Source organism: Leptonychotes weddellii, chromosome 15 (assembly GCF_054177405.1).
Source record: "Leptonychotes weddellii isolate Sample4059 chromosome 15, ASM5417740v2, whole genome shotgun sequence".
NCBI lineage: Eukaryota > Metazoa > Chordata > Mammalia > Carnivora > Phocidae > Leptonychotes > Leptonychotes weddellii.
Genome location: NC_138383.1, coordinates 40,806,442 through 40,833,508, shown reverse-complemented (window position 1 = coordinate 40,833,508; position 27,067 = coordinate 40,806,442). Strand labels below are relative to the sequence as shown.

General features: G+C 58.9%; 1 protein-coding gene and 1 long non-coding RNA gene across 4 annotated transcripts; one reads left to right on the top strand and one right to left on the bottom strand.

Annotated features, from left to right (window-relative positions):
• The first annotated feature begins 62 nt into the window (after positions 1-62).
• On the top strand, positions 63-13,701 carry LOC145717406 (uncharacterized). Its single transcript, XR_014140599.1, has 2 exons — positions 63-2,318; positions 11,030-13,701. It is a non-coding gene; the product is annotated as an uncharacterized LOC145717406 (long non-coding RNA).
• Positions 13,599-26,492, bottom strand: NATD1 (N-acetyltransferase domain containing 1). Of its 3 annotated transcripts, XM_081805570.1 has the most exons (4): positions 26,151-26,490; positions 23,552-23,681; positions 18,542-18,660; positions 16,635-16,666 (listed from the first exon to the last, which is right to left on the bottom strand). In XM_081805570.1, exons 1-3 carry the CDS (start codon positions 26,254-26,256, stop codon positions 18,543-18,545), a joined length of 354 nt encoding a protein of 117 aa, XP_081661696.1. In that variant the 5' UTR covers positions 26,257-26,490; the 3' UTR covers positions 16,635-16,666; position 18,542. The 3 variants fall into 3 exon arrangements, 2 of the variants coding, with proteins under 2 accessions (XP_081661698.1, XP_081661696.1); XM_081805572.1 differs by lacking the exon at positions 23,552-23,681 and having other exon boundaries at positions 13,599-16,666; positions 26,151-26,374; XR_014140598.1 differs by lacking the exon at positions 16,635-16,666 and having other exon boundaries at positions 18,539-18,660; positions 22,850-23,681; positions 26,151-26,492.
• Positions 26,493-27,067: the final 575 nt, after the last annotated feature.

Genomic DNA, 27,067 nt, shown 5'->3' with positions numbered 1-27,067 from the left:
AAGGAGGCAACCTGGGAAGAGTCCTATTCAGAGCACCTTTTTAGAAATTAAAATTCCCAGAGTTCGCAGCCTAGGAGTCACAGGCGCCTTGGGCTTCAAGAGCAACGAGCTGGAGAGTGGAAAGAAAGTGCCTACAACTCCCAGAGCACCGCGCGGGAGGCGTCCCGCCGCTACCCGCTGCAGTCGCCGAGGGGCGCCGCGCTTTCTGTGGGGCCCGCCCGCCGCTTCCCGGTCCTACCCGCGCTCGCCGCCCTCGCGCCGGTCCCGCCGCCGGCCTGTGCAGCCGCCGGCTGGGTCTCGCCCTCCGCGAAGGCGGCCCGACCTGCCCTTCACAGCCGCCTCTCCCCACTAAGGTCACCGAGGGGCCGGAGGCGCCACCGGCCTTTCTCAGAGGCCCTCGCTACTCCCGCCGCGTTCCCCCGAATTCCCTGGACTCCAGGGATGCTGTGGGGACAAGACAGACGCGGTCCCTTCTGCCACGAAAGTCCCTGCTTACAGACTGTTGGAATCGAGAGTCTCAAAGCAAAGAAGAGAAAGAACCAAAAGTGATCATTGCTATGAAAGAAACAGGGTCCTTTATAGAGAAAAGCCCATTTGAGATAGGGCCACTTAGGCCCTTTGGTCTCCACCGCACAGCCCACTCCTGTCTTGGTGCGGGGACGTGAATATGATCAATCTTCTATTTCGGTGTCTTTGAGGGTATATGCAAGGTAAATCACCCCGCCTGGCGGGAGCCCTGCCCGGGACGTGGCATTTCCCTGCCTGGACGCTGCTGTGAAGAGTCAGGATGGACGAAACCCGACCCAGTGATTCATGGACGCTACTCCAACGGACCTCTGGGCTATTTGGAGGAGGAGCGTTCACAGTGCTGGAACTTGTCGTCTCTCTCCAGTTTTCCACAGACAACGTTAGGACACGTTAGTTGGTTCCATAAATATTTGAGCAACTCTTGTATGTCAAAATCTGTTCCAGATTCCGAGATAGGAAAAAGTCTGGCGGAGCTCAGCACGCCCGGGCACGGGGCTGTCAGGTGTAGATGGCACTCTTAGCATTGAGGATGCCTCCGTATCTCCTTCCAGCTCACGTTGTACCATAGATTTAAATGCCTGAAGTCCTCTTACAGTCCCTCATTACCTATATGATGAACTTCAAGCTCCTTAGCACAATCTAGAAGCCCCTCCATAGTTTGGAGTTTGTCTATCTCGCCAGCTTCTACTGCCTCTCTTTCCTGCCTGGAACTTGCCAGGAGAGCGAATGCGTGCTTTCCGTAAAATGTCTTTTTCTCCCAGCCAGCTATCCTTTAGACTTCAGGCCTGTCTGGTACCTCAGAAGTGCCCGCTCAGGTCACACAACACGGCCTCGCAGTGCCAGCGTGTATGTGACACGTGGCTAGAGACCTCTGAACAATGATCACGCTGCCTCGTCATTACCTACAGACAGACCCGTTCTCTCTGGACCAGGGTGGTGGTGAAGAGGGTCTCTAGGGATTCTAGAACAGCTGGGTGTGAAGCCTGGCTCCACACTCTGCATCTAGGGCTGCTTCTATAACCTGTTTCTCAGTTGCCTTGTTTGTAGAGTGGGGGTGATATTAGTATCTCTCCTCGCAGGACTGCTCTGAGCATTACATAAGATGATTCATGTATGGAACTTGCACATACTTGTTACACAGGTAACAGCCGATGGTGATGTCACGCAAGCCCTGTTCTAAATCTGTTAAGTGACTTAACCATTGATCTCCACAACAACAACGGGAAAGCGATGCTGTTATTATCAACATTGTTACTGTGTAAATGAGGAAACCGAGTCACAGAGGACCTGAGTGACTTTCCCAGGTCACCCTGCCGGTCGGGAGTGGTGCCGGCGACTGAACCGAAGCTGTCTGGTTGCAGAGATTACACTATGCTGTGGCGCCTCTCAGGAGGAGGCTGGAAATGCCATTGTCTTCATCTACGAGGACAGGTCCCAGGCCAATGTGTAATGCACAGAGGAAATGTAAGTAGGCAAACAGCTGTGCACCTAGGCTGATCGTCCCGCCTCCCCGGCTCTTGCACTTACCTTCTAGCAGGCCATCTGCTTCCAGTCGGCTGACATGAGCTGAGACACAGCCCCCTCACCCCGCAGTGTTGCCTCTGGATCACTCTTACTGCCCAGGCGTCTTCTGGAAGGTTTACAGGCAGGTTAGTTCACTCAGCCTGTAGTAACTGAGCACCCATTGAGGGCACAGCCTGAATGGTGGAAGTTGGAAGTCCTGTGGCCTCCCAGGCAGTGAAGCCTCCTGAAGAGACCCTTGAACTGCTCGCAGACAGAAAGCGGGAAAGGTGGGTCCTAGCTGGTGCTCAAAAATCATTGAGCACCCTTTTCATTCATTCATTCTTAGCAAATAAGTATTGAGTGCCCTCTGTGTCACCCTCTTAGGCACCAGAGACACAGCATTTAGTAAGATGAACACTGTTCCTGGTCTCATGGGCTTTTCAGTCTAGTGCGATCACAACCAAGTACCTATTTTCAGAGGATTTCTAAGAAGACACGAAGCAGGATGATGTAGTAGAGTGACTTGGAGACTATGGGGGGGCGAGAGGAGATCTCTTTGAAGAGGTAACATTTGCCTGGGACCTGAGTGGAGAGCGTGTGGTCAGGTAGAGCTGGAGACAGACTGTTCTGCCCCGAGAGAATCCGCGTGGAGGCTCTGGCGTGTGAGCGAGCTTGATGTGTTCCAGAAATGGGACGGGGCTCACTGGAGCATGGCGAGGGACGAGAGGTAGTGGGTTTGCCTTCGGCTAAGTCACTTCCTGTCTTTGAGTTGCCATTTTCGCCTCTGTAAAATGGGTGTAACTTTCTCTGTGTGTTAGTCAGTGTCTAGTTCGGGGGCAAAGCCACTGTAGGTATTTCAGGCGGAAGGAGTTTACAGAGGTGTTGGGAGGGCAGGAGAAGCAAGGGGACAATGAGGACGCTCACAGACTAGTAACCGGCGGGAGCAGCTGTGGCCCCTGAGACTGGGGGATGGGCGAGCAAAAGAAAAGCTCGTGTTTCCCAGAACCGTGATTCCCACTTGCTGGAGCAGGAGCTGAGTGTCACAGCCCTGGGGCTGCTCCTGTCACCACGGCGGCCTGAGGCGCCACAGCGCCCTGGGCGGGATGGCTTCTCCCTCGCTGCCGTCCCCCGAGCCCCTGCCCGTGCCTGCTGTCGGCCGAGTCACTGACAGGGGCGTCTGCGAAGTGTGCTTTGCAGGGTGGGATGAACAGGGCAGACGCACTGTCACACGGCGACCACGCACGCCTGCGGTGAGCATGGGCCACGACGTATGTGTGCTCGCAGGCCTCCCAGCACCCGGGAAGCCAGCAGAGACATCCTGGTAGACTGTGTTCACATGACGCTCTGGACTTAGGACTCAGAGCGTCAGAAGTGAGCATCTTAAAAATAGAATTTTAATTCTGAGTGGATACTGTATTCACACGGCATCAGATTCAAATGCAGTGACAGTAGGTTTCTCGGACCCTGCTCTTCCCATGACCTAGTCCTTCACACCTGCTGGAGCTGTGGCTTGTTCCTCTCTTACGTGTCTTGTACAGATACTCCGACGTAGGCAAACGTATCCATCTACTACCAACAGCTGTCTCCTGTCACCCCGAGGGGGCATACTGTGCTCAGGCCGTGTGACTTGTGTCCACTTCCCCGTATCCTGGAGACCACTCTGGGCAGACACTGGCTCTAACAGCAGGCGCCATGCCGTGCTCAGAGATGCCATGGTTTTATCAGGCAGCCTCCCAGTAGCGTTTTACTGTTCGAAGAGGCCTGCGATCCGTGTGCTTGCACAACTTCCCGGTGCCCGTGCAATGATTTCCTAAAGACGACTTGCTGGGTCAGTGGGCGTGGGCACTGGTCGCCTTGGTAACAATGGCCCGAGCACCCTCCACTCCCACCAGCAGGGGCTGTTTCCCCACAGCTCCACCAGCACAGTCTTCACGACGCCCCCACTGAGGCCCCAGACATTGGGGGCAGATGTGCTCTGCCCCGTCTAGGTTCCCGACCCACGGACTCCATGAGCAGACAGACACGGCCCTTCTTTTCTGCGACCGTGTTTTGAGGTGGCTTGTTCCACAGCGGTAGACACCTGAAACAAGCCCTTCCTAAAATCCTGTATTGGCAGATGCTCTGCACTTGGAGAGACAGACGCTGGCCGCCCAGTGCTCCGTGGTGCCCAAGCCCAGTCATGAGCCCAGCCGCAAGCAACCCAGTGTCCTTCCAGGATGTTCCTGGGGAGCCTCAATCCTCCCTCCTATCAGCATCCCACCTCGGACACGGAAAGGGCCCTGGTGTGTGCACAGCCCATACTCCTGGGGAACCGCAAGCTCATGCCTCTTATCGCACACCAGTTGCCCCAGGTCCACGGCCTGAGTGTGGAAGAGGCACACATTGCCCCTAGTTGATCTCAGCGTCCTCCTCGGTGGAGACCGGTGGCCGTCAGCATGCGAGCGACGCCGCGCAGCAGTCGCTTTGTGGGAGGTGTTACTTGGCCATGTGTCACCCAGACCCTGCTCCTTCCCACAACCTAGCACAGGTTGATAGAGGAGGACGAGCCCAAGGCCCCTGCCTCCGTTAGCCCGCCTGGCCCGCTTCTCACTCAGGGCTGGGCCAAACAGAGCAGGGGTACTGGAGGGTGACACGGGAGTTCCGGTGTTAATATGAGGAGCTCCTGGACAAACTGGGCCAAGATGGGCTGATGATAACAGTGCCTTTTTATAGTTCATGTGAGAGCAGGTGCCTCCTGGGGAGCGTGAAGTAGGTGAGACATCTACTCACAGGTTGACTTCACAAGCAGGGGCCGGGGGACCTCAGGGGAAGTGGCGAGCTCAGATGTTCACAGGACATTGAAACTACCCTATAATCATTGCTAGGGCTGCCATAACAAAGTGCTACAGACTGGGGGCCTTAAACCACAGACAGTTCTTTTTTCATGATTCTGGGAGCTAGAAGTTCGAGATCAAGGTGCCAGCGGGGCTGCTTTCTCCTGAGGCCTCTCTCCTTGACTTGCAGCAGGCCACATTCTCGCTGTGTCCTCACACGTCTCCCTGTGTCTCCTGCGTGTCCAGATTTCCTCTTCTTATGAACTCACCAGTCAGACTGGATCAGGGCCCTCCCATCTGACCTCATTTCACCCTACTCACTTTATTTTTTTTTCAGGTTTTTTTTTATTTGTCAGAGAGAAAGCGCAGAAGCAGGGGGGAGGAGCAGAGGGAGAAGCAGACTCCCCGCTGAGCAGGGAGCCCCGTGTGGGACTTGATCCCACCTGGGGCATGACCTGAGCCAAAGACAGATGCTCAACCGACTGAGCCACCCAGGCGCCTCTACCCTGCTCACTTTAAAGACTCCCTCCAAATACAGCCACATTCTGAGGTCCTAAACTTCAACATACGAATTTGGGGCGGGGGGACATGACTCTGCCCAGAACGTGTTTGGACTGAGGCCACCAAATGTTGCAAGGTTCCGTGCCCTGTGGTGAGCACGGCCAACATCCAGCCTAAAAGAAGCTGGAGAGCAGAGGGAATATTGCTTCGAGACAAGGACATGTGGGCTGACGCCACTTGCTCTGGGTCCCCTGGGCTGGGACGCTGTGGGCCGGTGGACGGCTGCATGTGAAGCCATTTGAAGGGGAGAGGCTTTGCTGGCAACCAAGGGGGCCGCACACGGAGAGAGGGACCGGCTTGTGCTAGGCCAGTTACATTCCCCGCCTGGGCAGGGGGAAGTGGCACAAGGGCTCTGACGCTATTTTAAATCCTGTCCTGCCCCAGGGGATGCCTGGAGAGAGAGGGGGACCCCACCAAGAGGATGGGCCACCAGATTCCTAGGGGTTGAAAGAAGAACTGGAAGGCCAGCCATCACAGGGAGTGGAATCAGAAGTACCTGGCCATAGGCCTCTGCCCGAAGCACACAGGTGACCCGCAAATGTCATATTTAAACAGATGCTTGTCGGGCGCCTGGGTGGCTCAGTCAGTTGGGCGTCTGCCTTCGGCTCAGGTCATGATCCCGGGGTCCTGGGATCAAGCCCCACATCGGACTCCCTGCTCGGTGGGGAGTCTGCTTCTCCCTCTCCCTCTGCCCCTCCTCCTGCTGGTGCTCTCTCTCTCTTTCTCTCTCTCTCTCTCGCTCACTCAAATAAATAAATAAAATCTGAAAACAACAAAAACAAAAACAACAAGATGTTTGTACGCCCATGCTCTCGACAGCACTATTCACAATCACCAAAAGTTCGAACAACCCAAAAGTCCATCTGCAGATGAGCAGATAAACAAAACAAGGTCCATCCCCACAGTGAACTATCACTTGGCCATAAAAAATGAAGTACTGACATATGGTACAACATGGATGGACTTTGAAAATATGCTGCATGAAAGAAGCTGGTCACATGTATATGAAATGCCCACATAGGCAAATCTAGACAGAAAGTGGATTAGTAGTTGTGTGTGAGGGGCTGGGGGGGGGCGGGGTGGGTGTCAGGAGAGGGAGTGGGGAGGGACCGCTGATGGGTACCAGGTTTCTTCTGGGGATGGAGAGAATGTTTTAGAACTAGGTAGAGGTGATGATTGGCATTTGTGCCAGATCCTTAGTCCACTCTTAATATTGCTTTTTGAATGGGGTTACTCTTCGAACCCTGAAATATAGTTATTTAAAAGAGAAACTCTAGGGGCGCCTGGGTGGCTCAGTCGTTAAGCGTCTGCCTTTGGCTCAGGTCATGATCCCAGGGTCCTGGGATCGAGCCCCGCATCGGGCTCCCTGCTTGGTGGGAAGCCTGCTTCTCCCTTTCCCACTCGCCTTGCTTGTGTTCCTGCTCTTGCTGTCTCTCTGTCAAAATAAATAAAATCCTTAAAAAAAAAAAAAAAAAAAAGAAAAACTCTATATTGACTATCTGAATGCAATGCCTGTATCACATGCACGATTCTGCAAAAATAAATACAATAAGAACAAAAAAAGATTATTAAATTCTAGCACGATATTGTCGCTCCCCTAAAGCTCCCAGGAAAAGGGAGACACTTGCCCCCGAGATGAGGGGTTGCCCTTTAACTCTGGGCTCTAGAGGGCCCGGAATCGTCTCACTGGCTGGCTGGCCTCTGAGGAAAGACTGCCCCACACTCTGAGTAAGGAGCACTCCCCAAAACCCAGTGGGGGGCAAGGGTGATTCTCTCCATCCAGGCCGGCAAACACAGGCTCCTTGTTCATATGCCCACACCTGCACATGGGCGGGGGGCTCCTCACATCTCCCTGGATTCCTCACACAGAGGGTCCCAGGGACTCTGTGAAATGTCCAGGCCCATGAGGCGGGAGGTCTGAGTTGGAGTCCTGACTCTGGCACCAAGCCAGCTAGGAGACTCCATTGTTCATTCCTTCAGCAAATATCCGTATGTCCCCGACACGGTGCCTCAGCAATGAACACGACAGGTGTGGTCCTGCTTTGGGGCTTTTGTTTCAGCGGCAAGAGTTGGTCAACAAACAAGGAAACAAGTAAGAAAAGTCCAAGGAGTAATACAGGTTCAGAATAAGATGGGGCATGAGGTAAAGAGTGCCCGGGGAGGCAACATTAGATGGGGACGTCAGGAAAGGCAGCATCCACCTTTCTTCTTGCCTAGAATATGGCTGTGATACCTGGAGGTACAGGAGCCGTTTTGTGACCATGAAGCAACAAGCAGGAGGGCAAAAGCCAACATAGTAAGGAGATGCAGAGGAGGATGAAAAGAGCCTGGGCCTTCATCCTCCAGACTTTGTAATACATAGCATAAATGAAATGCCACTGTGAGTTGGGCTTTCCCAGCAGCTGAACACATGTCTAATTAAAACAGATCTAAATGACAAGGAAGGTGAAATTATGGTAATATTTGGAGGAAGAAAGTTTCAGGTAAAGGGAACAGAAGTGCAAAGGCCCTGGGGCAGCAACAAGCTTGAAGGATTTGAAGTAAAGGAACGAGGTCAGTGCCGCTGAACTGTGATGAACCTGAGGGACACGGGTGAGCAGGGGCTGCTTCAGGTCCCTCAGATTGTACCCTTAGTTCAGTGGGAGGGCACTGGACATGGTCTGGTTGGGGTTTTAGGAAGATCTTCCTGGCTATTGTGTGGAGAGCAGCCCACAGGGCATAAGAGATAGGTCGGGAGACCAGAAGGTCAGGTGAGGGAGGGAGGCTGGGCCCTGCCCTGGGCTGGCTGTAGTGGAGATGGAATCTGGGGACCATGTTTATACACACACACACACACACCTCAACACATAGGGCGCTCTTCCACCCAGACAGACCCCAGTTGGAGTCCTGACCCTGCCACTTGTCAGCTGTGGACTCGGGGACACCTCAAACCTACCCATTTCTCGATCTTACTGCCCCGTTGTGATCCAGGACACTGGGGATCTGCCCTGAGCTAAGCTGCCTTCCCACCCCCAAACTTCACCTTGCAATCCTTTCTCCACACTCTAGCCACCATAATTCCTTTAAAACAAATATGAACGTGCCACTTCCCTGCTTACAAGCGTTCGATGAGTCCCCAGAAGCCTCAGCAACCTAATCTAGTTGGCCTGACCAGGCCTATGTGTTTGTTAAGCTGTTGTTAGTCTAACAAATAGACTGAACCATGCCTCAGAGATCAGATGTAATGCTGGGCGCTCCCTCCCAGGAGTCCGCCACTTCCTGAAGGGGAAGGGGAGATGGGAGTGGGGAGGCACCACCTTCGGAAAGCCTCCGTCCACTTTTGCTGGCAATTAACGACCAGGGAGCCTGGGAGATGCGTCTGTCTGTCCAGGAAGGGCAGGGAATGGAGTTTAGGTGACTTACCGAGTCCCTGCAACAGTCTGTCCCCTGGCCACCCAATGGCAGTGCTCCCCTTTCTTCACTCGTACCCTCTGCCCGAGGGACACGCCCACACCACACCCCATTTCCGTTTGAGGCCTCCAGTCTCTTAGAGATGCAGCATGTTCTCCACCGGCCTGGGATCTAGAAGTAAAATCCAACTTACTGCGCACTCCGACCCAGAACGAGATGGTAGGACAGGGACAGGATCAACGCAGGTGAAGCTCTCAGCTGAAAGAGGGAGAGCAGGAGACGGCACATCCCGGCATGTCCCGTGGCAGCCCCAGGCCAGCCACAATGGGATCCCGAGGGGCAGGCGTCGTGGGGACCCCCGCCCTGGCTTGGCCCCGACTCTGCTCTTGGGGAGGACCCTCCCCGTCCTGTTTTCTCCGTGGCCACCTCTGAGGAGGGGTCTGAGGAGGGGTCTGCACGCTTTCTGCAGCCTGCCCCCATGGCCGTGGCCTCAGGGGCCAAGCCCTAGGCACATTCTTCGTTGGCAGTACAGTTCCCTCCAAGATTGAGGGAGCTCTCCTTTCAGGAAGATCCAGAGGACTGTGCCCGTCGCTCTTTCCTAACGTAGCTTTCCAAAAAAAAAGAAAAAGCAGCTCCATTTCTTTGCTTTCTAATCACGTGTCTGTCTCTGCCTCAGTTTACCGAAGCTTAACCTCCGGAGCAGCTCAGACAGTGAGCTGGTGGGCCCAGGGAACACTGCATGTGATCTTGCGGGCGGCCGAGGCTTTGTCTACAGAACTGAGAGACCGTCAGGCCGCTGCTGCCTCAGACGCTGTCAGTTCGATTCCCTGCTCTTTGCGGCCACTAGCAGTTGTCTTTTCAAACACGGCGGGGCCTCCAGCCCTTTCCCGCACCTGCCCTCCATTTACAGACTGTCCTCTCACACGCACCTTGTCCTCACGCCTCGCTGCAAACTGAAGGAACCCCCCCCGCACACATCAGTATGGGCTTCGATCGCCTGAGTGCCCCCTGAAAGCCACAGGCTCAGGAGCAGCCTGCTTTGCCCTCCAGGGCCTGGCGGGGGCCGGTGGTCACGGCGTTTTGCCCCCGCACGACGTGAGTCTCCACCTTTCCGCTGTGCTGTCCATCCTCTGGTGCCACCTCCTCTCCAGGCTCATTTCCTGCCTCCCTCACCTCCGGACACGTGCAACCTCAAAAGATGCCGTCAGCTACCTCACTGCTGGGCCTTTGCTCGTGCTTAATCTACCCAGAGCTTTCTTTCCGTTCATCTATCAGTCCACCGGTCCCTCCCTCCATCCAACAAACATTGTTGAGCGTTAAATCTGTGTCAGGCCCTGCTCCGGTCTGGGGATATCAAAGTGAGCAAAATGGAACACAAACAAACTACTGTTCTCATGGGGCTTGTATCCTCGGAGTGAGATGCAGACAACAAATAATAAACAAGCTAAAATAAACCGGTTATACATAATGTAAGAAGAAAGCAACGATTGGCAAAACTGGAGCAGAATAAGGGAATCAGGAGGGGTGGGTAGCAGCTTAAAGGCGGCGTAGGATCTGGGAAAGGAGGCCTCACTGAGGAGGTGACAGTTGGGCACAGACCTCAAGGAGGCCAGGGAGGAAGACCCAAGGATGGCGGGGAGAAGAGCATTCTGTGCAGATGGAAGTGCATGTGCAAAGGCCCTGAGGTGGGAGTGACTTTGCGGGTATGAGGACCCGCAGGGAGGCTTGTGTTGCTGATGAGGAGATGGGGTCGTGAGACTGTGGGGACCACCTGCTATGGGGCCTGTAGGCTGAGCCCTTCACAATGCCCACCTATCTTTTAGCTTTCGACCTAGATATTCCTTCCTCAAGAGAGCCTTCCGGGGCCCTCTGCATTGGTGTGGGTGCCTTGCCTGCGAACACCAGCAGCCCTGTCAGAGTCTTCTTACCGGGTGTGTGCTTTCCACTCCTACCCTGTCCCGCGGGGTCCCCTGAAGATGGAGCCCCATCTGCCTTACTCACCCTCAGATCCTCACTGAATACATAATAGCTACTCCAGGTGGGAATGGGATGGGCTTCCGACCTGCAGGGTCTCCACATGTGCAAGGAGGAAGGCTCTCTCTTCACAGGCAAATTCAACTTGGGAAATTTGAAAGAAGGGACCTGATTTTCTGACCTAGTTCATACTTTTAGTTGACCTTTTTGTCTTAACAGATCAAACACTGGTAAATTCTCTTTTCCCTGACTTATTCTAGATTCCAGAATGACCACGGAGAGGCTTATTCCTGTCCAGTCTCAGCGTCTTTCCACATCTAACCCGTGACTTCACTGTCAAGTGCCTTAAGAAAGAAGCCTCTTGGAAGGATCCTCCTCTGATCTCATGTGTTTCACCCTCTCCCCAATTCAGAGGACTGCTGAATCTCACCCACAGATCTCCCACCCAAACCCGAGCCACAGCCTACAAGTGTCCCCTGTCACCTACGACAAGCTCATGGCACCATGACGCGCCAAATGTGAGTTGCCGTTCTAACAGCCATGTGGAGTCGGCCTGGCATTGGGAGCTGTCATTCTGGATCATGCTGGCTTCAGCCATTGGTGTAGATGGATTGGCACGCTATCAGATGCCCTGCCCCTCGCTGGCCAGGATATTTTATCCTGGCTACTCGTCTGGGGGCATCCACATCCCTGCCCCGCCTGGACCACACCTGCAGGCCACACCTCCCAGAGCCCTCGGCAGTGGGCGGCCTGTTCATTTCTGCCCAAGGGGGCACTGGCACGAGCCTAGAAGACGGTGACGGTGTTTCTGGATCTGGGGTGTTTTTAACAGCGGTGGCAGCGATGGGTGGGCACCCACTCCGGGGTTTTGTTCAGGTAGCGAAGTCCTAGCAGCAGCCCAGCGATGGCGGCTTTCAGGGACACCTCGTGCCCCAGCTCATGGCACTGCAGCCTCCCACACTACTAACATTCCGGTCATCTTCTCGCGCTGGCTCCGCTCATCCTTCCAACAGTGTGGTCGCCAGTCCCCTGCACTCAATCCCCTGTGTTTGCCGCACCTGATGCAGTCTCCGCTTTCACCCTACACGGACTGATGTTGTTCTTGGTTGGAGCTTTGGCCTCCGAGGAACGATCCCTCGAACACGGGAACCCGGGCTGGCTTGTGTAACCGGACTGGGCTGGGGCACAGTCATGACCTCACTGCCCCCGTGGGGGAAGGGGACCCTGGAAGCTCAAAGCTGCTACTTGACCTCTCAGCTGGTTTCGGTGAGGGGTGGAGGCGCCTCCTGAAGGCCGGGCTTGGAGACCCGCCGGCTGCTGTCCCCAGTCACCGGGACGGGGACGACCGCTACAAATGCCCCGGGGTGGGCTGGATGCGGGGGCTGCAGCGGGGTCAGCAGACAGAAAGGGGTGGACTCGGCTCCAGGCGCGGCCACAAGACCGCAGAGCGTCCTCGGCAGCCGGGAACGCCTCGCTCTAACGTCCTGTAGCTGCGGGATGACACAAGGGCCCACGGAGCCCGGAGCTGGATCTGCTGGGGGCAGCGTGACGTCCCTTCACAGCCTCGCCGGACGCCGATGGGGAGCTTAGGGCGCTGACTGGGAAGAAGCAGGACCCTGAGAATAGTAGACGGGACGTTTGTGTGGACTTGAGCAAATCCGAGAAGACTGCCCCGAGGAAGGAGCAACGTGAGCGACTGAATGGTTGGATGCTCCCTCCTAATCCCCGCACGAAGTCGTCCTCGCGTGCCCAGCGGGCCCCCCTGCTTAGCTATGTAGCTTGTAGCTCAAGACAGAACCCACCTCAACCTTCCAAATGAGCAGGGAGGTTGCCAGAAGGGTTAGGTGTGTATTGCTCTCGGAGACTGTCACCTAGGGTAGACATTAAGACCTAGGACCCCCGAGCCCAGCATCATCTTACAAAGAGGGCGGGGACCGGGTGTGGATCCTGCTGCTCTTGCTGTCTAGCTATGTGGGCTGCAGCCTAGTGACTCCCCCATTTTGGGCCTCAGTTTCCTCATCTGTAAAATAGGCCTAAGAACTGGGCTCTCACGGCACCTGCCATGACAGGCTGGACAAGATTTTTGAAGGGCCTTCCTCTTCTTCTTCTGTTCGGGGTAGCACTGTAATCCCGAGTGGGAACTAGGAAAACTCCTATTCAGGGGTCCCTCCCTCCCTGGGCAGCGGGGTGGGGGGCAGGGAGTGGGACAGACACAGGACGTGGCCACGTGGCCCTCGAGCGCAGCACCTGGCTTCCCCCAGGGGCCTGCATAGGAGCCTGCCTCCCCCCACGGGACCAGAAGCCCCAAAGGAAGGCTCTTTAGTGGGGAGAGGGACATGTCCAAGAGCAGTAGCTGAGGACACGTGAGGGGACATCACAGCCTCTTCCTGGCAAACCCCGTCGGGCTGCTCCGCGGGCCCAGCTCTGAGAGCGTGGCCGCGGCCCCGGGAAGCGGGAGCTGTGACATGTGAAAGGAAAGCAAAGTCCCCAGATCCTGATGCCACTGTGGTCTTGCTGGGAGACCTTAGCCAGGCCCCGGGTGCCTGTCAGAGCCTCGCCTTCTCCACCGGAAAACAGGGGCCTCGCTGCCCATTAAACACGAGGCTGAACACCAGGGACCGGGGACAGAAGAATGGAGAGCGCCTGCCAAGCCTGCCTTTCCCCCTCCTTCCTCACACCCCATGGCTCCTGAACGTCCTTCCTCCTCAGTAAAAGGGGGGCCAGTGATCAGACTGCCGTGGAGACGGAGCAGGACGGTGTGGGGGAGAACAGCCCCCCGGCCCGAGTGCCCACTGTGCGGCTTCTAGAAGCACTCCTGGAGCCCGCGCACTCGGTCACACCTTTTATTGAAACGTATGTCATGCAATCTGTTCAGGAGTTTGAAAAATAACAAAGGGCGCAGGTCTGGAGACGGGCCTTGGCCCAGACACCACCTGGAACAGGTCCTGAGTAGGAAAGGCACATGAGTTACCAGCTATTTTGACCGGGCAAGAAAAAGAAACCCCCCCCAGCAAGACATGGCAGGAGAGCGCAGGGCCTTTGGGGCAATCTGCTGGACGGGGGGGGGCCAGGGTCAGATCCCCAAGCGTCCCCCTGCCCCTGCAGGTGGAAGTGGCCCTCGTGACCTGCCCGCCGGGGAAAGGCTCCTGGAGCAGGCCGGATGGGTGCGGGCAACACTGGAGCACCAGGGGGGCTGGGCTTGGGGCTCCGGGCCCGTGTCTGCTGCAGACCAGGGTCCCAGCCTCGGAGGGCAGGCCGCTGCCGTCTTGAGGCTCTGCTGAAGACTGAGGGCGGGCTGGACGCTGTGGTGGGGGCGGTGGTACATTAAGGCAGCTGGACGCGGGGAGGCTCCAGGTCACTCCTACAGGAACTGGGGACAAGCCGTTCCTGGGCCCGGGGCTGATCTAAGTCCCCCGAAGCCCTGCATGTCTCCTGGTTCAAGTACTGTTTTGTGTGTATGCTGCCCAAGTGTGGCATGTCACCTGCAGTTAGGAACAAGGTTCCGGCTGGGACCCATGGAGGACTGGGACAGGGCTGCCCTCTCAGCGCCACCTGGCTCTCTGCTCCCGTTCGCCCTGCTGGCCCCGGGGACCTCCCCGGGGTTCCGTGGGCTACTGCTGTAGGGCTCCCTGCCGTGGCTGGACTGGGAGGGCCTTGGGCCCAAGTCCCCTCCTGGAGCTGGTTCACCTCACCCTGTACGCCATGGAGGGAAACAGCCCCCGTTTTCTCAGCCACGGGGCAGTTTTCATGCCTGAGTCTGTGTTTGACCTTGGGAAGGCATGTGTGGGTGGGGAGAGGGAGGGGAAGGGGACCATAACCCACCTGCCCCAGGAGTCAGAGGGAGAAGGCCCGGACTGGCCCATCTGTCCACTCTTGGGCCTACAACCCACTCTTTCCTTGAGCTGCGCCAGGGGTGGGACACCCCCAGCCTGGGAGGGGACGCAGCAACTGATCCTACTTCCTGCCAGAGTTCTTCCTGGCTGCGGACCACCAGCAGAGCGGAGGCCCAGGGGCTTCTCCGGCTCCTCACAACAGCCCTTTGCCAACAGCACTGAGGAACATGGTGGGAAAGGCGAGGAGTGCCCTCAGTCCTCAGGGAGGGGAATTCTTAGAGGCCAGAGTGGGGCTGGGAGTGAGCACATGGGAGGCGGCGGGGGATGCTGAGGATCGTGCCTCTCTGGGGCTCAGGGACCCCCCGTGGGCAGGCTGCCCAGCCTCCGTGCATTTCCTGATCTAGATGCTCCTGCCAGAAGGGGTGTGTGCAAATGTCTGCGGGGGCGGGGGGGGGGGAGCCCCTGAGCTGCGTCGCTTGGCTTGTCGTGGTGAGCTCGGCGGGAGCCGAGAGCGGGAGCGAAGAGGTGAGTGTGAAGGCAACCACAGGCCGAGGTCCGCTACAGCGAGTCAGAGAAAGTGAGGGGTCACCGTGGCCACCAGGCTCCCCAGCACACACACCTCCCCAAGCCCGCCACCAGCCAGAGGCCTGGAGGGGACACGGTACCCCTGGGGAGGTGCTGTTAACCGATGTCTCAGCCCCAAAGGGACTCTTGACTCCAGGGTCACCCTCCAGCCCCATAGAGAGGCGGGCATGGATTTGACCCTTGTGGGGAGGAGGGCACAGGAGGTCAGGACCCCGAGCCCTCACCAGCTCACAAAGCCTACGGAAGAATGGGTGCTGGTGTGCACCTCCCAGGCCATTACCCGGAGAGTTGGTCTGGGAGGGACCCTGGGATCCCAGGCAGGCAAGAGAACATGCCCAGCCAGAAGCTTGCCACGAAAGAGAAAGATGCTCCGATGTCCAACGTCTACAAAGGAAATCCCTCCACAGAAATGTTTCTTCCCTTCGGGTGGTGAGGACGCTTTTGTGAGGACAGTGTGCCTCCCTCCCACCTGAGCTCCAAAGGGTCCTCTGTGAGAAACCCCACCCACAGGGCGGCCAAGAGGCCGGCGAAAGGGGGGCTCCTGGTGCTTGGTGCTCGGGCCGCGCCTGGGGCTGGCTCCAGGCAGACCGGGCAAACAGGGAGGGCGGCCACGGGGGACCGGGACCTCGATTTCCTGCCGAGCTGACAGACGAGGGGGCAAGGAATTAAGGGAACAGGTACCAAGGAGAGAACAGCAGCCACTCCATGGCACACAGCCCTGCACATAGCGCCGGGCGAGCCGCGGCGGGTGCCCAGTGCACGCCCCGCACACCTTGCCCGTGAAGGAGCGGTGCCCCTCGCCTTGGCCCGTGCCCCCCGGCGCCGGGGGGGCAGGAGCTGGAGGAAGAGAAGGCTCGGTGCCACGCCCTGGGAAGCTGGCACGCCAGGTTTCTAACTGCTCCTCTCCACTCAGGGAATCCCCTTCTCGTCCGCACAAAGGACACAGCCTAGGTGGTGGCAGCGGGGGCCCCAAATCAGCCCTCCTGCCGATCACAGAGCAGTGAGCAGCAGGTGGGACCCAGACTGGCCCCAGGGACAGCCCTGGCCACCTTGCAGTCCTGGCCGCAGGCCCCCGCCGGCCCACCCACGACAGGCGGGGGTGGCCCTGTGAGGAGCCAGCCAGCGTCTGCAGAGTGACCACCGCCGGGACCTCGGCTGCCCGGCCTCCCCGTCACCACGGTAGCTGGACCACTGCCCATCGTCGGCCGGCAGCCTCCGGGGGCCACCGAGGAGCGTCCTTACAAAAATAACTCTGAGTCCGTCCCCTGCGGGGAGCAGGTTTCCTGAGAGCACGCGGAGGGCCGGGGCGAAGGCCGCGAGGAGAGGTCTGGCACGGAGGGCTCCTGCCCCGCAGGGCCGGGGCTACGGCTGGAGGCGCTCCAGGTACTGTGGCAGGGGGTTCTCCTTGACGTACTTCTGGATGTACCAGCACGTGAGATGGGCCTTCAGGTCCTCCTCCACTACAAAGTCCAGAGCAGCCTGGCGGCCGGGCAGAGAGAGAAGTGGTCAGTGCCCGCAGCCCGGCCCCCACGCTCTCCCGGGCGCTGCCCTCCGAGGGCGGGAGCTGGAGGCCACGGGACGAGGCCACGGGACGAGGGCGGGAGCTGGAGGCCCCTGCCGCCACCCTTCTTTTGCAGCAGGGGAAACCAAGGCCCAAAGCTTGGGCAGACTGCCCGAGGCCACATGACCCCGAAGAGGCTCAGCCGGGATCGGATGCAGAGGCCCTGGGAGGGCAGCCCAGTGAGCCCAGCAGCAACGTGCGCACGGCTCCGTGCGTCTTGAAGGGCGCCAAGCAGGCACTAAGCCAGAGAACGCCCGACCCCGCGCCGCGTCTTGCCGGTCCCCCAGCCCAGCCGCGAGGCCTGGCAGCCAGCGCACCCGCCCCATCGATCTCGGGGCCTCTGTGCTCGCCAGGCCTGCAGCTCTTTCCGTCATCTTCACGCGGCCACTCCTTTGATGCCTCGTCCTGGAACCTTACCCCCTGGAACCTAACCAGGAGCCCCAGGGCTCCCTGCACCTCGCAGAGGTCACGCTCAGCTCTTAGTGGGCTTCCGAAGCCCATTGGGGGCGGGGGAGGGGGCCGGGGAGGGAAGCAATGAGGGTGGCAGCCTGTGGCCTTCGTCATAGCTCTGGCGGATCTCCCCAAGGAGCTCAGGAGACGGAGAGCGAGGGCGCGCCCGGGGTACCCCCTGCCCCCGGTGCCTTGCAGGATGTGCTGCACACAGCTGGCGTTTAATAAGCGTGTGCTGAAACGAAGTGGAGGACAGCCTGGTGGGACTGGCTGGTCTGATGAGGGGGGAGCAGCATTTACTGAGCACCTACCAGGACCCTGGGCTTACATGCCGGCCAGTTTGAACCTCCAGCTCCACTCGCCCGAGCAGGCCTTGTCGCGTCTCACCGTCCACACCCCATCTCAGGGCTCACAACCAGAGACCCTCGAGAGACAAGATTCCAGTCTATTCTCCCATTTCGCAGAAAAAGAAACGGAAGGCCCAAGAAGGCCTCGGAGGCCACACGGTGAACACCTTCGTGCCCTCGGCAGGCAGGGCTCAGGGGAGACACGGCCGGGGCCGGCCGGCAGATCCCACGCCTGGCCAAGGCTCTGCAGCATCAGGGAGGGGTGCACCCAGCTCCACGGCCCGCCTCCCCTCTGCCCAGGTCAGTAACGCCCAGAGTTTCCTCAGCGCAACACGGGACAAGCCCCACAGAGCAGCTCAGAGGCGGGGCCCGTTTAAAGGAAGAAGACAGCTGTGTCTGCAAGACCCGGGCACGAGTCGCTGGCCCCAGGGGACAGCAGCTACATGGGGCGGAGGGGACAGGGGAGAGGAGGAACGGAGGCGCGAGGTGGGCGTGCAGGTGGGTAGAGCAGCCAGAGGCCAGAACAGGGGCCTGGAGCAGCCCTCAGGGCCACGAACGGAAGGCCATTCTCTGTTCCAGGCTGCAATGACCCGAATTAAAGCCGCACCTGCTCTCCAGCCGGCCTGGGCTCTGGGGTGCTTTGGGGATGGAGGGCTTGGGGGCGGAATGGGACGCAAGCCGTCGTTCCCGGACTTTCCTTTATCTCCTCGTTCAGTACGGGTTTACCGAGCACCTATCACTTCTGTGCCAGGTGCCGGGGCCCCGGCCATGAGCTCCTGCCGTATATAGCAGGTGTCCGTGGCCCCAGACGCTTAGCTCTACAGAACCCTAAGGCCTGGGCCCAGACCTGCTGCCTCCCGCCCCAGAGGGGCCGGGGGAGGGCAGAGTGTGCTGTCGGCCCGTTGTCCACTCCCAGCTGTAACCTGTTGGCAAGGTGGGCACCGTCTGCCCTCTGGCCACGACGCAGGCCCGGTCGGCCCCGTCTCCGCACCCTACCTTAGCCAGGTGCTTGGCGATGCCACGGCCGCGGTAGGCGTCGGGGACCTCGGTGTGCTGCAGGTCCACGATCCGCTTGCCCACATACTCGTAGAGCAGGACAGCCCGGTCGTGACATCCTGCAGAGGGAGGGTGGTGAACAGGTGAGGCCCCGGACACGCTCGGGGCTTAAATCAGGCAAATGGAGGGATGGGCGTTCGGAGCCAGGGTGCCGGAGTTGGACCCGGAATGACCTCTCTGTGCCTCAGTTTCCTTATCCATAAACTGGGGGATGTAATAAAGCATCCTCATCGTGTTTGGAAGACTAAGTGAGCTCATCTCTACACAACGCTGAGAGCAGTGCCTAGAACACACGGAGCACGTGAGCCTCTGCTGTTGTAAGCCCAGCCAGCCAGCCAGCCAGCCTATCTGTCCATCTGTCCCTTCACCCCTGTATCCAACCATTCCATTCAACAGATGTTTACGGAGCCCCAGGCACTGTTTCTGGTACTGGGACTCAGCTACAAACAAGCCAGACAAAGAGCCCTGCCCTCGCGGAACTCAGTAGAAGGGGAGACAGAGGATAAACAAGAAAAGCAAGTTAATGTGCAGCGGGGCAGGGGGTGGGGCAGGGGCGGAGGGAGTGCTGGGTCGAAACAGGAAGGAGCAGAGGGAGTCGGCCATGCGATGTCTGGGGGAACCATGTTTCAGCAGAGGGAACAGGCAGTGCAAAGGCTCTGAGGCAGGAGTGGGTCTGATGTGCTGGAGGGCCAGTGAGGAGGCTGGGGTGGCTGGAGCAGTGTGGGCAAAGGGGAGGGCAGGGAGGTGACAGGAGCAGGTGCTGCAGAGACTTTAAGTCACTGTGAGCTGGGGGCCAGAGGAGGGTCCTTGGCAGGGGAGGGACGGGAGGTGACTCAGGGTTTCATGGGATCCCTCTGGGCGCCGCAAGAACAGACCAGGGCAGGCGCAGGGAGACCAATGGGACGGCTACTGCACTAGCCCAGGTGAGCGATGGCGGGGACCCAGGCGTGGGCAGAGGCAGTGGGGTTCGGGAAGGCATTGGACTTGGACGGTGTCGTGAAGGTGTAGCCGGCAGGACTTGCCAGTGACCTGCACGTGGTGAGAGAAAGAGGGGTTGAGGACAACTCCACGGTTTATCATTTCAGGCCACTGTAAGTGTACAAGGGAAAAAATAAAGTGGATTAGGGGCAAGACGGGGCTATTTAACCAGGGGCAGGCTGGGGAGATCCCTCCAAGAAAACGTCGGAGTTGAGGGGGTGGCTGAGGGAGGGAAAGGCAGAGGACAGGCTCGATGGAAAGGCCCTGAAGTTAGAAAACACAATTCACTGGCTCTAAAAGAAAACATCAATGCCAAGCGTCTTTCTTTAATTTTTAAAAGCAAATAGTCTTTCGTGTGTTGTAACTTTAAAGCACCCTAGAGAATTTGCTCCTCAATGCTGCCTGGGCTCCCAGCCTGGGGCGAGCGTGGAAGGCTGACAGGCCAAGAGATACCAATGACCAGACCAGGGTCTCACAGCAAATTGGACACAGCAACAGGCTCTGATCCCATGTGGGAGGCTTTCTGTTTCTCCCCAAAGCTCCAGGAGGAGGCTACAATTCATCTTCCCATTTCCAGATGGGGAAGCTGAGCTCCAAAGATCCAAGGGCCACAGGGAGTCCCAGGTGAGGCCGGCGGTACCCGGGCCTCCTGACCCTCAGCCCCGTTCTCTTTCTGCCCCACCTCAACACGCCTCCTCTCCCCTGCCTCCAGGCCTTTGCCTCGGCAGTTCCTTCTGCCTGGAACGCCCTTTCTCCTTCTTGGCCTCAGTGAGGGTGGCCCCAGTCCCGCCTCCTCCCCACACTTCCAGATCCCCAATGTCTCCTCCTCACGTCCCCTCTGTGGCTCTGCGGGCCGAGCTGCGGCCAGGGTCCAGCGGTGGCCTCCACTCCACCTGCCCCTGCTGTGTGGCATGGGACTTGGCTCTTGGCTCCCGCATCTGTACCGGGAAGTCAGTTCAGCTCACCCAGTACAGGAGAGCAGAGATCAGGAGGCTATTTTGGGCCTGGGCTGGTCACCGGTCACTGAAGGACTGCTGCGTGCCTGCCCTGGCCATTTAAGGACCCCAGAACTCAGAGAGGGCCTACTATGTGTTAGGGGGGGTTTTGAGTGCTGTGCCTGCAGCTGTGAAGGAAACTGACTACACCTTCCCTCATGGAGAAAGACAGGTAAACAGTACCATCATAATAGTAGAACTCGAAGGTGATAAGCTGGAATACAGCAGAGAAGGCAGGAGGGCTGCCATCTTAAATGGAGTCTACAGGGGGGCGCCTGGGTGGCTCAGTTGGTTAAGCGACTGCCTTCGGCTCAGGTCATGATCCTGGAGTCCCGGGATTGAGTCCCGCATCGGGCTCCCTGCTCGGCGGGGAGTCTGCTTCTCCCTCTGGCCCTCCCCCCTCTCATGTGCTCTCTCTCATTCTCTCTCTCAAATAAATAAATAAAAAATCTTTAAAAAAAAAAAAATGGAGTCCACAGGGAGGCCTCTTTTGAGCAAAGACCTGGGGGAGGTGAAATATCTGATCCAAAGGGGGATGTGGGGGATGAACTGTCCAGGTGCCCAGAACAGCATGTGCAAAGGCCCTGAGGTGGGATGTTGGAGTATCAGTGAGTGGGAGGAGCTGAACCCGAATGAGGGAGGGAGAGCAGTATGAAGCCACGCAGGGCCCTGGCTTTCTCTGGCTGGCCTCTGGGGAGATGACAGGCGGCTCACACCTGAGGGGCCCCACCACGGGCAGTCCTGTGTTCGGCTCTCTCCACACACTATTCCTCACCACAATCTTACAAAGTGCAGAAGAGTCTTACAGCCCTGTGTACAGATGGGGAAACTGAGGCTCCAAGAGGCAGTCACACAGCCTGGCAGCATGCGGGGCTGAGCTCACTTAGAGTTTGCTGGCTGAAAGAGGTACAAAAAGGCATCTGGGGTCACCGGGGTGGACGTGGGCTACATGTGAGGGGAAAAGCTCTGTAGTGAACCCTCCTGCTGACCCGGCCACAGCACCTGACCTGGGGAGGAAGCAGACCTGTCCTATGGCTGGGCACCCACCTCAGCCCTAGAGGGGCAGCAAACGTCACCCCGTCCCAACCACCCACACCTGACACGGTCCAATCCACCCCCACCCCCCCAAACCGGCCTGGAGAGCCCCAGGAAATGGCCAGCCTCCCGTGACTCAGGGCAAGATCCTCAAGGTCCTCCGGGCCTTGCCTTCCTCTTGGACTCTGATCTGACCCTTCAGCAGGTCCACGGACATAACCTTCAAAACGTGCCTGGAATCAGGCCACCGCTCGCATCTCCACTGGCACCCCCTTCCGGCTGCCTTGCTGGCTTCCCTGCATCCGCCCACTGGATCCCTGTTGGGGCCCTGGTCCAGCCACACTGGCCTTGCTGTTTCTCACACACACCCAGCTCTTGACCCCCCAGCCTTTGCCGAGCTGTCCGGGTCACCTGCTCAGGCCCCAGACCCTTATCTGGGCCGGGTTCCATGCACTGCCAGAAACTCCAAGCCTCACTGGCAAGGGAGTCAGTGCTTGCCACTGGGGGCCCCAGGAACAAGCCCAGGGCAGGGCGGGGCCCCGAGTTCCAGTCCCGGCTCTGCCAGGTGACCTCAGGCCAGTGCTGATACCTGTGTCCAATCCCTCACCTGTCCTGCCTGGGACAATCGCTACCACCCTCCCGGACCTCAGAGTCACGTCGAGATCATGAACTGTAACTAGTTTTGAGAAAAGTGAAAGCTGCTCTGCTCGTGGGGACTCTGCCCTGGGTTTCTCCATTCTGGGACTCTCCACTGGCCCCAACTCAGGACCCAAGTCCCCGGGAAGTTATCAGGAGAAGGGGTCACCGAGAAATTGTCGGCCCTGGCAGGTGGGGAGAGAGGAGCTGGGAATCTGGGTGGGAGATGTGGGATCTTTGCAGAGGGACATGATCCCCGCTCTGGCCAAACCCACCCTGAGAGGAGGGCCAGTGGGTCCAAACCCCCAGGCAGAGGCAAAGCCAGAACCCGGGCCTCCGGGAGGGGCGACACATGAGCAGCTCGGAGGGGATGCCGACAAAGGGGCTGGGGCCTAGAGAAGTGCAAGGGGCACAACCCAGCACGGCCAGGAGGCCCTGAGGGCAGAGCCTGGTGGTTACCCAGGCAAGTCCATCCACACACCGGGCTGGGCCCCTCGCCACACCACGTATCCTCTCCCGCCCTCCCTGCTCAGGAACACTGCTCTAGGTGGGTATCATGGGACACGGTGGGGTGGCAACATGGGGTCATGTATGGGCCTCATACCCAGGATTGGAATCTGAATGCCACGAGACTGGCTGCTTCGCTTTCAGTCCTGCTGCCTTTGGGGGTGCCGACGGAGGCCAGAGGTACTTACTAACTCTCTGGGGCCTCAGTCTTCCCATCTGTAAAATAGGGGTCAGGAAGGATGTGGAAAGCACCAGGATCCTAGGACCCCCCCCCCCCCGATGACCCTCCTCCCTGCAGCACGTGGGACAGTCAGCCCTGGCTGGGAGGGGAGAGGAAAGGCCAAGGAAGGGACCTCCCAGGGGTGGGGGCTCAGTTCCGGCTTAGATGCCTACTGGCTGTGTGCCCTGGTTTCCCCCCCTATGGAATGCTGATGCACAAGCTAGTGTTTCAGAACGTGGATGTGGGCGCCAGGCCTGGGCTCCAGCATCGTCTCACTCTCCATGTCAGTAAGAGCCAGCCACGCTTCCTTCTGCATCTGTCCAGCCCTGCTCACGACGTCTGGACTAATGCAGTAGCTACCTCCCCACTTCTGTCTTGTGCCACACAGTCTGCTCCCCTGGGAGCAGCCGGAAGGAGCCTGGGACATCCCACCTACCTCACTGGGAGTCAAAGCCAAGTCCTCACTATGGCTTCCGTGGCCCCCGTACCACTGGCCCCCCATGACCTCTTGACCTTATCTGCTGCTATTCCTCCGATCTCCCTTCTCCATTACTCCACTCTCTTGCTCTGGATACACACCAGGCAGCGCAGGCCCTTTGCTCCTGCTGCTTCTTCCTCTTGGAACGCTCTTCCCGCTGGAGCTCTTCCTTCCTTGCCTCCTTTAGGTCTTTCTTTAACTGGCACCTTCCCAGAGCGGCCTCCCGGACACCTGATGGGAAACAGCAGCCCTTTCCCGGCACGCCCTTCTGCTGCCCTGCCTTACTCTCACCAGGCCCTTGCGTTCCAGCACGCTTCACCCTTCAGTTAGTGCCCGCCACCCCTCTAGACTGTCAGTCCCACGAGTACTCAGCTCCTAGGGCAACGCTTGGCACACAGTAGGTGCTCAACAAGGACTTGTGGAATGAATCCCAGTTCTCCCACCTCCAAGGTCCAAGACCCTGAGCAACTGCGTCACTTCCCTGTGTCTTGGGATCCTCATCTGTAGAACAGGAAGAGCAGTTTCCCCTGAGCCCACCCTCGCATGCCCACAGCCTGCCTGGGACACAAGGGCTTCAGGGCAGATGCTCCAAGCCTGCCCTCGTGCACAACCAGAGTTTGCTGGAAGCTTATCAGCACAGCCCTGCCAGGGGGACGCCCCAGAGCCTGCCCCAGGACCTGGGGCTGCTCTGGCTCTCCGCCGAAGTGGTCACCTCTCTCAGTGGGTACAATGAGCCAGTCTCCAGGGCCTGCCCTGCGGTTCGGGAGACTCTAGGACACGCTCTTCCCCTCCCGAGCTGAGGCAGGACGGGGCCCTGACACCGAGCAGCTCCCCCCCACTCCCTGTAAACACACCCAGCCTCCACCTTCCAGGCTGGAGAGAAGCTGGCGGCCTCCCACTCCTCCCTGGGCTTGGCTGGGGGATCCCCAGGCCATTTTACAGTTAGCCATTTGGGGAAGGCAAGAAGACAAGTTTAGAAATATGGCGAGGCACGTCCAGCCTCGACCACAGCCAGCTCCAGAGGGCTGCTGTCCCTTGGCTGTACTGATTCGCCAAAAAAAAAAAGAAAAAAAGGAAAACCCCAAACATTCCCTTTTTCTTCTGTCTCTGTGAATGTATAGAGGAGCCTCTTGAACCCCCCACCCCCCAAGAGAACCAGAGGCCTCTCTGGAACCTCAGAAAAGAAGATCTGAAAAACCACAAGGACCCTCCACACAAGAATGGCCAGCCCTGAGTGTCAAGGTCGGCTGGGCCATGGTGAGCGCCATGCTGGTGGAAGGACTTACATCCACACGGGAAGAACCCCGTGTAAGGTCATTTGGGCCCAGGGTCGAGGTCTGGCACTTTGTGATACAGGGCAAGTCACTCCTTCCCTCTGGTTCAAACCTCAGTGTACTCATCTGCAATGTGGGGTGAAAATGCCCCCATCACAGGGATGTGGTGGGGCCTGAGACACGTCCATGCCCCAACCCCAGCCCCTCCTGACTGCGTCCCAGGGCAGGCTGGACAAGCCCGGTTCCGGGGGTCAGACCAGGTAGGTAGGATCTTATCCCAGCTCTGCCCTAACTCACTGCCTGACCTCAGGCAAGCCTCTCCCTTTTCGGAGGCTCTGCCTTCCCTTCTCAGAAATGGGCACGATGGCCTCTGAGGGCCCTTCTGGCTTGGACACTGCTACCAGGGGCCCAGCTGGGAGGGAAGAAGAAGTTAATAACGCAGAGAGGGGGTGCACAGGGAGGTCATGATCCTGGATTTTATAACTCTATTTTCTATCCCCCAGACCTCTTCGGGTGGAGGGGGGATGGGTGAGTAAGTGGTGGAAACTTGCTTTACAGGAAATGAAGACTTGACTGCTTTCTGGTTTTAAAAACCACCACTGGTCCATGTTGAGCGGCATTTGCTATGTGTTGCCCGAGCTGTCCTAAGCCTCCTTTACTCTCAGGACAGCATTTCACCCCTACAACCAAGGGACAGGTGTGCACTGGTGTTACTCCCATTGCCGAGATGGAGAAACTGGGGCACACAGAGGTGAGGCAACCTGGCCAAAGGCTCAGAGCCCACAGGGCTGATGGTGACACCTTCCCCTCCACAGTCCCCACTGAGGCAGACACCCCTGTCTCCCTCAGCCCGGGTCTGCCCAGAAGATTCCCCCAACCACCTCGGTGCAGAAAAGCTAAAGTTCGCGGGGGGCGGCAAGAAGCCACTCAGCACCCGGGGAAAGGGCGGAGGTCACCGCTGGTTGACCCACTCTCCAGGATCTCCGACCGCAGCCCGCAGGAGGTGTCCAACACCGGAAAACTGCCGCGCCTGAGCAGGTGCGGGTCCCCTGGGGCTTGAAGCCGGGTGCCGGCGGCAGAGGACCCGAGCTGGCCCTACTTCTACCTCTGCCTTCCCGGGAGGTCCTCTGGCCGCCTGCCCCGGGTGCTCCGCGTGGGCGCGCCTCTCCCGGGCCGCCCGCTCCTCCCAGCCCCGCGACTCGGCCGCGCCCCCACCTAGCCCGCGAGCGCAGCCCCGGGCCTGCTCCCGGAGCGCTGGGCGGAGCGGCCCCGGAGCGGCGGCCGCCCGGAGGCCACCCCGCGGCGCGCGCTCGCGACTCCCCTCCCGGGCTGCGGGCCGGGGGCGCGCGCCCCAGCTAGGGGGCGGCCTCGGCGGGCCCCGCTCGCTCGCAGACAAAAGGCGGGGGCGGGCCGGTCGCCGCGTTACCGTTGAGCCGGACGGTGAACTGGCGGCGCCGGCGGTCGTGCTCCACGCGGATGGGGCAGCCCTGCTCCAGCGCGCCCAGCGGCACGGCGGCCGCCGAGTGCGCCATCTGCGCGCCGGGCAGCGCCGGGCAGCGGCCGCTGGGGACCCGCGGCCCGCGCCGGCTCGGTGGGGGCCGGGCGCGCGGAGAGGTGCGCGGGCCCGCGGCGGCGGCGGCGGCGGCGGCGGCGGCGGCGGCGGCGGCGGGGACGGGGACGCGGGGCGGCCGGCAGCCCGCGGCCGGGAGACCGCAGGCGGCGGCGCAGAAACTGACACTCGGCGGCGGCCGCGGCGGCGGCAGCAACAAAAAAAGGGAGGGGGGGGGCCAGGAAATCAGCTGTGAGGTCACGTGCGGCGCGCAGCCAGTGGGCGCACGACCTTTTTGTTTTGATACATTCCATTCGACTCTTAAAGGGGCCGTGCGCCTCCCTGGCCGCGCTCCACTCGTCGCTCCAAACAAAACAAGGCGAGCCGCATCCGCGCCTGGGACACTTTTCCCTCTTGCGTTTGACTGACCCACAAGCAACTTGAGGCCCCCCACACGGACCCCTTCTCAAAAAGATGTAACGACCTATAGGGAATTCTAATCATCCCCTCGAAGCCACCATTTATTAAGCACTTGCTGTGTGCGCAGCGTGTGCAAAGCAAAGCCCTGGTAAGCTACCGGGAGCGCTCAGTAAGGACTCACTGAACTCAGTGAAAATTCTTATGACAAGACTGAGAAATAGGTATGCCTGACTTTATTATACGGATGAGGAACAGAGGCCCAAGGCACACAGCTGTGATTCGAAAGCAGCAAAGGGAGGATTGGTGTTGAGGATCCCACCTGTACGCAGGTGTGGCTGGTGAGGAGGAATAATCCTGAGAAGCCTTGTTTGGGA

Bases quoted from the DNA above. Each gene is read 5' to 3' on its own strand.
- NATD1 (XM_081805570.1), bottom strand. From the start codon at position 26,256: ATGGCGCACTCGGCGGCCGCCGTGCCGCTGGGCGCGCTGGAGCAGGGC. The intron at 23,682-26,150 runs GTAACGCGGCGA...GTTTCCCATCAG, and splicing joins GTTCACCGTCCGGCTCAACG to GTGTCCGGGAGGCCGCTCTG. The intron at 18,661-23,551 runs GTGTGTATCCAG...CTCCCTCTGCAG, and splicing joins CAAAGGGCCTGCGCTGCCTG to GATGTCACGACCGGGCTGTC.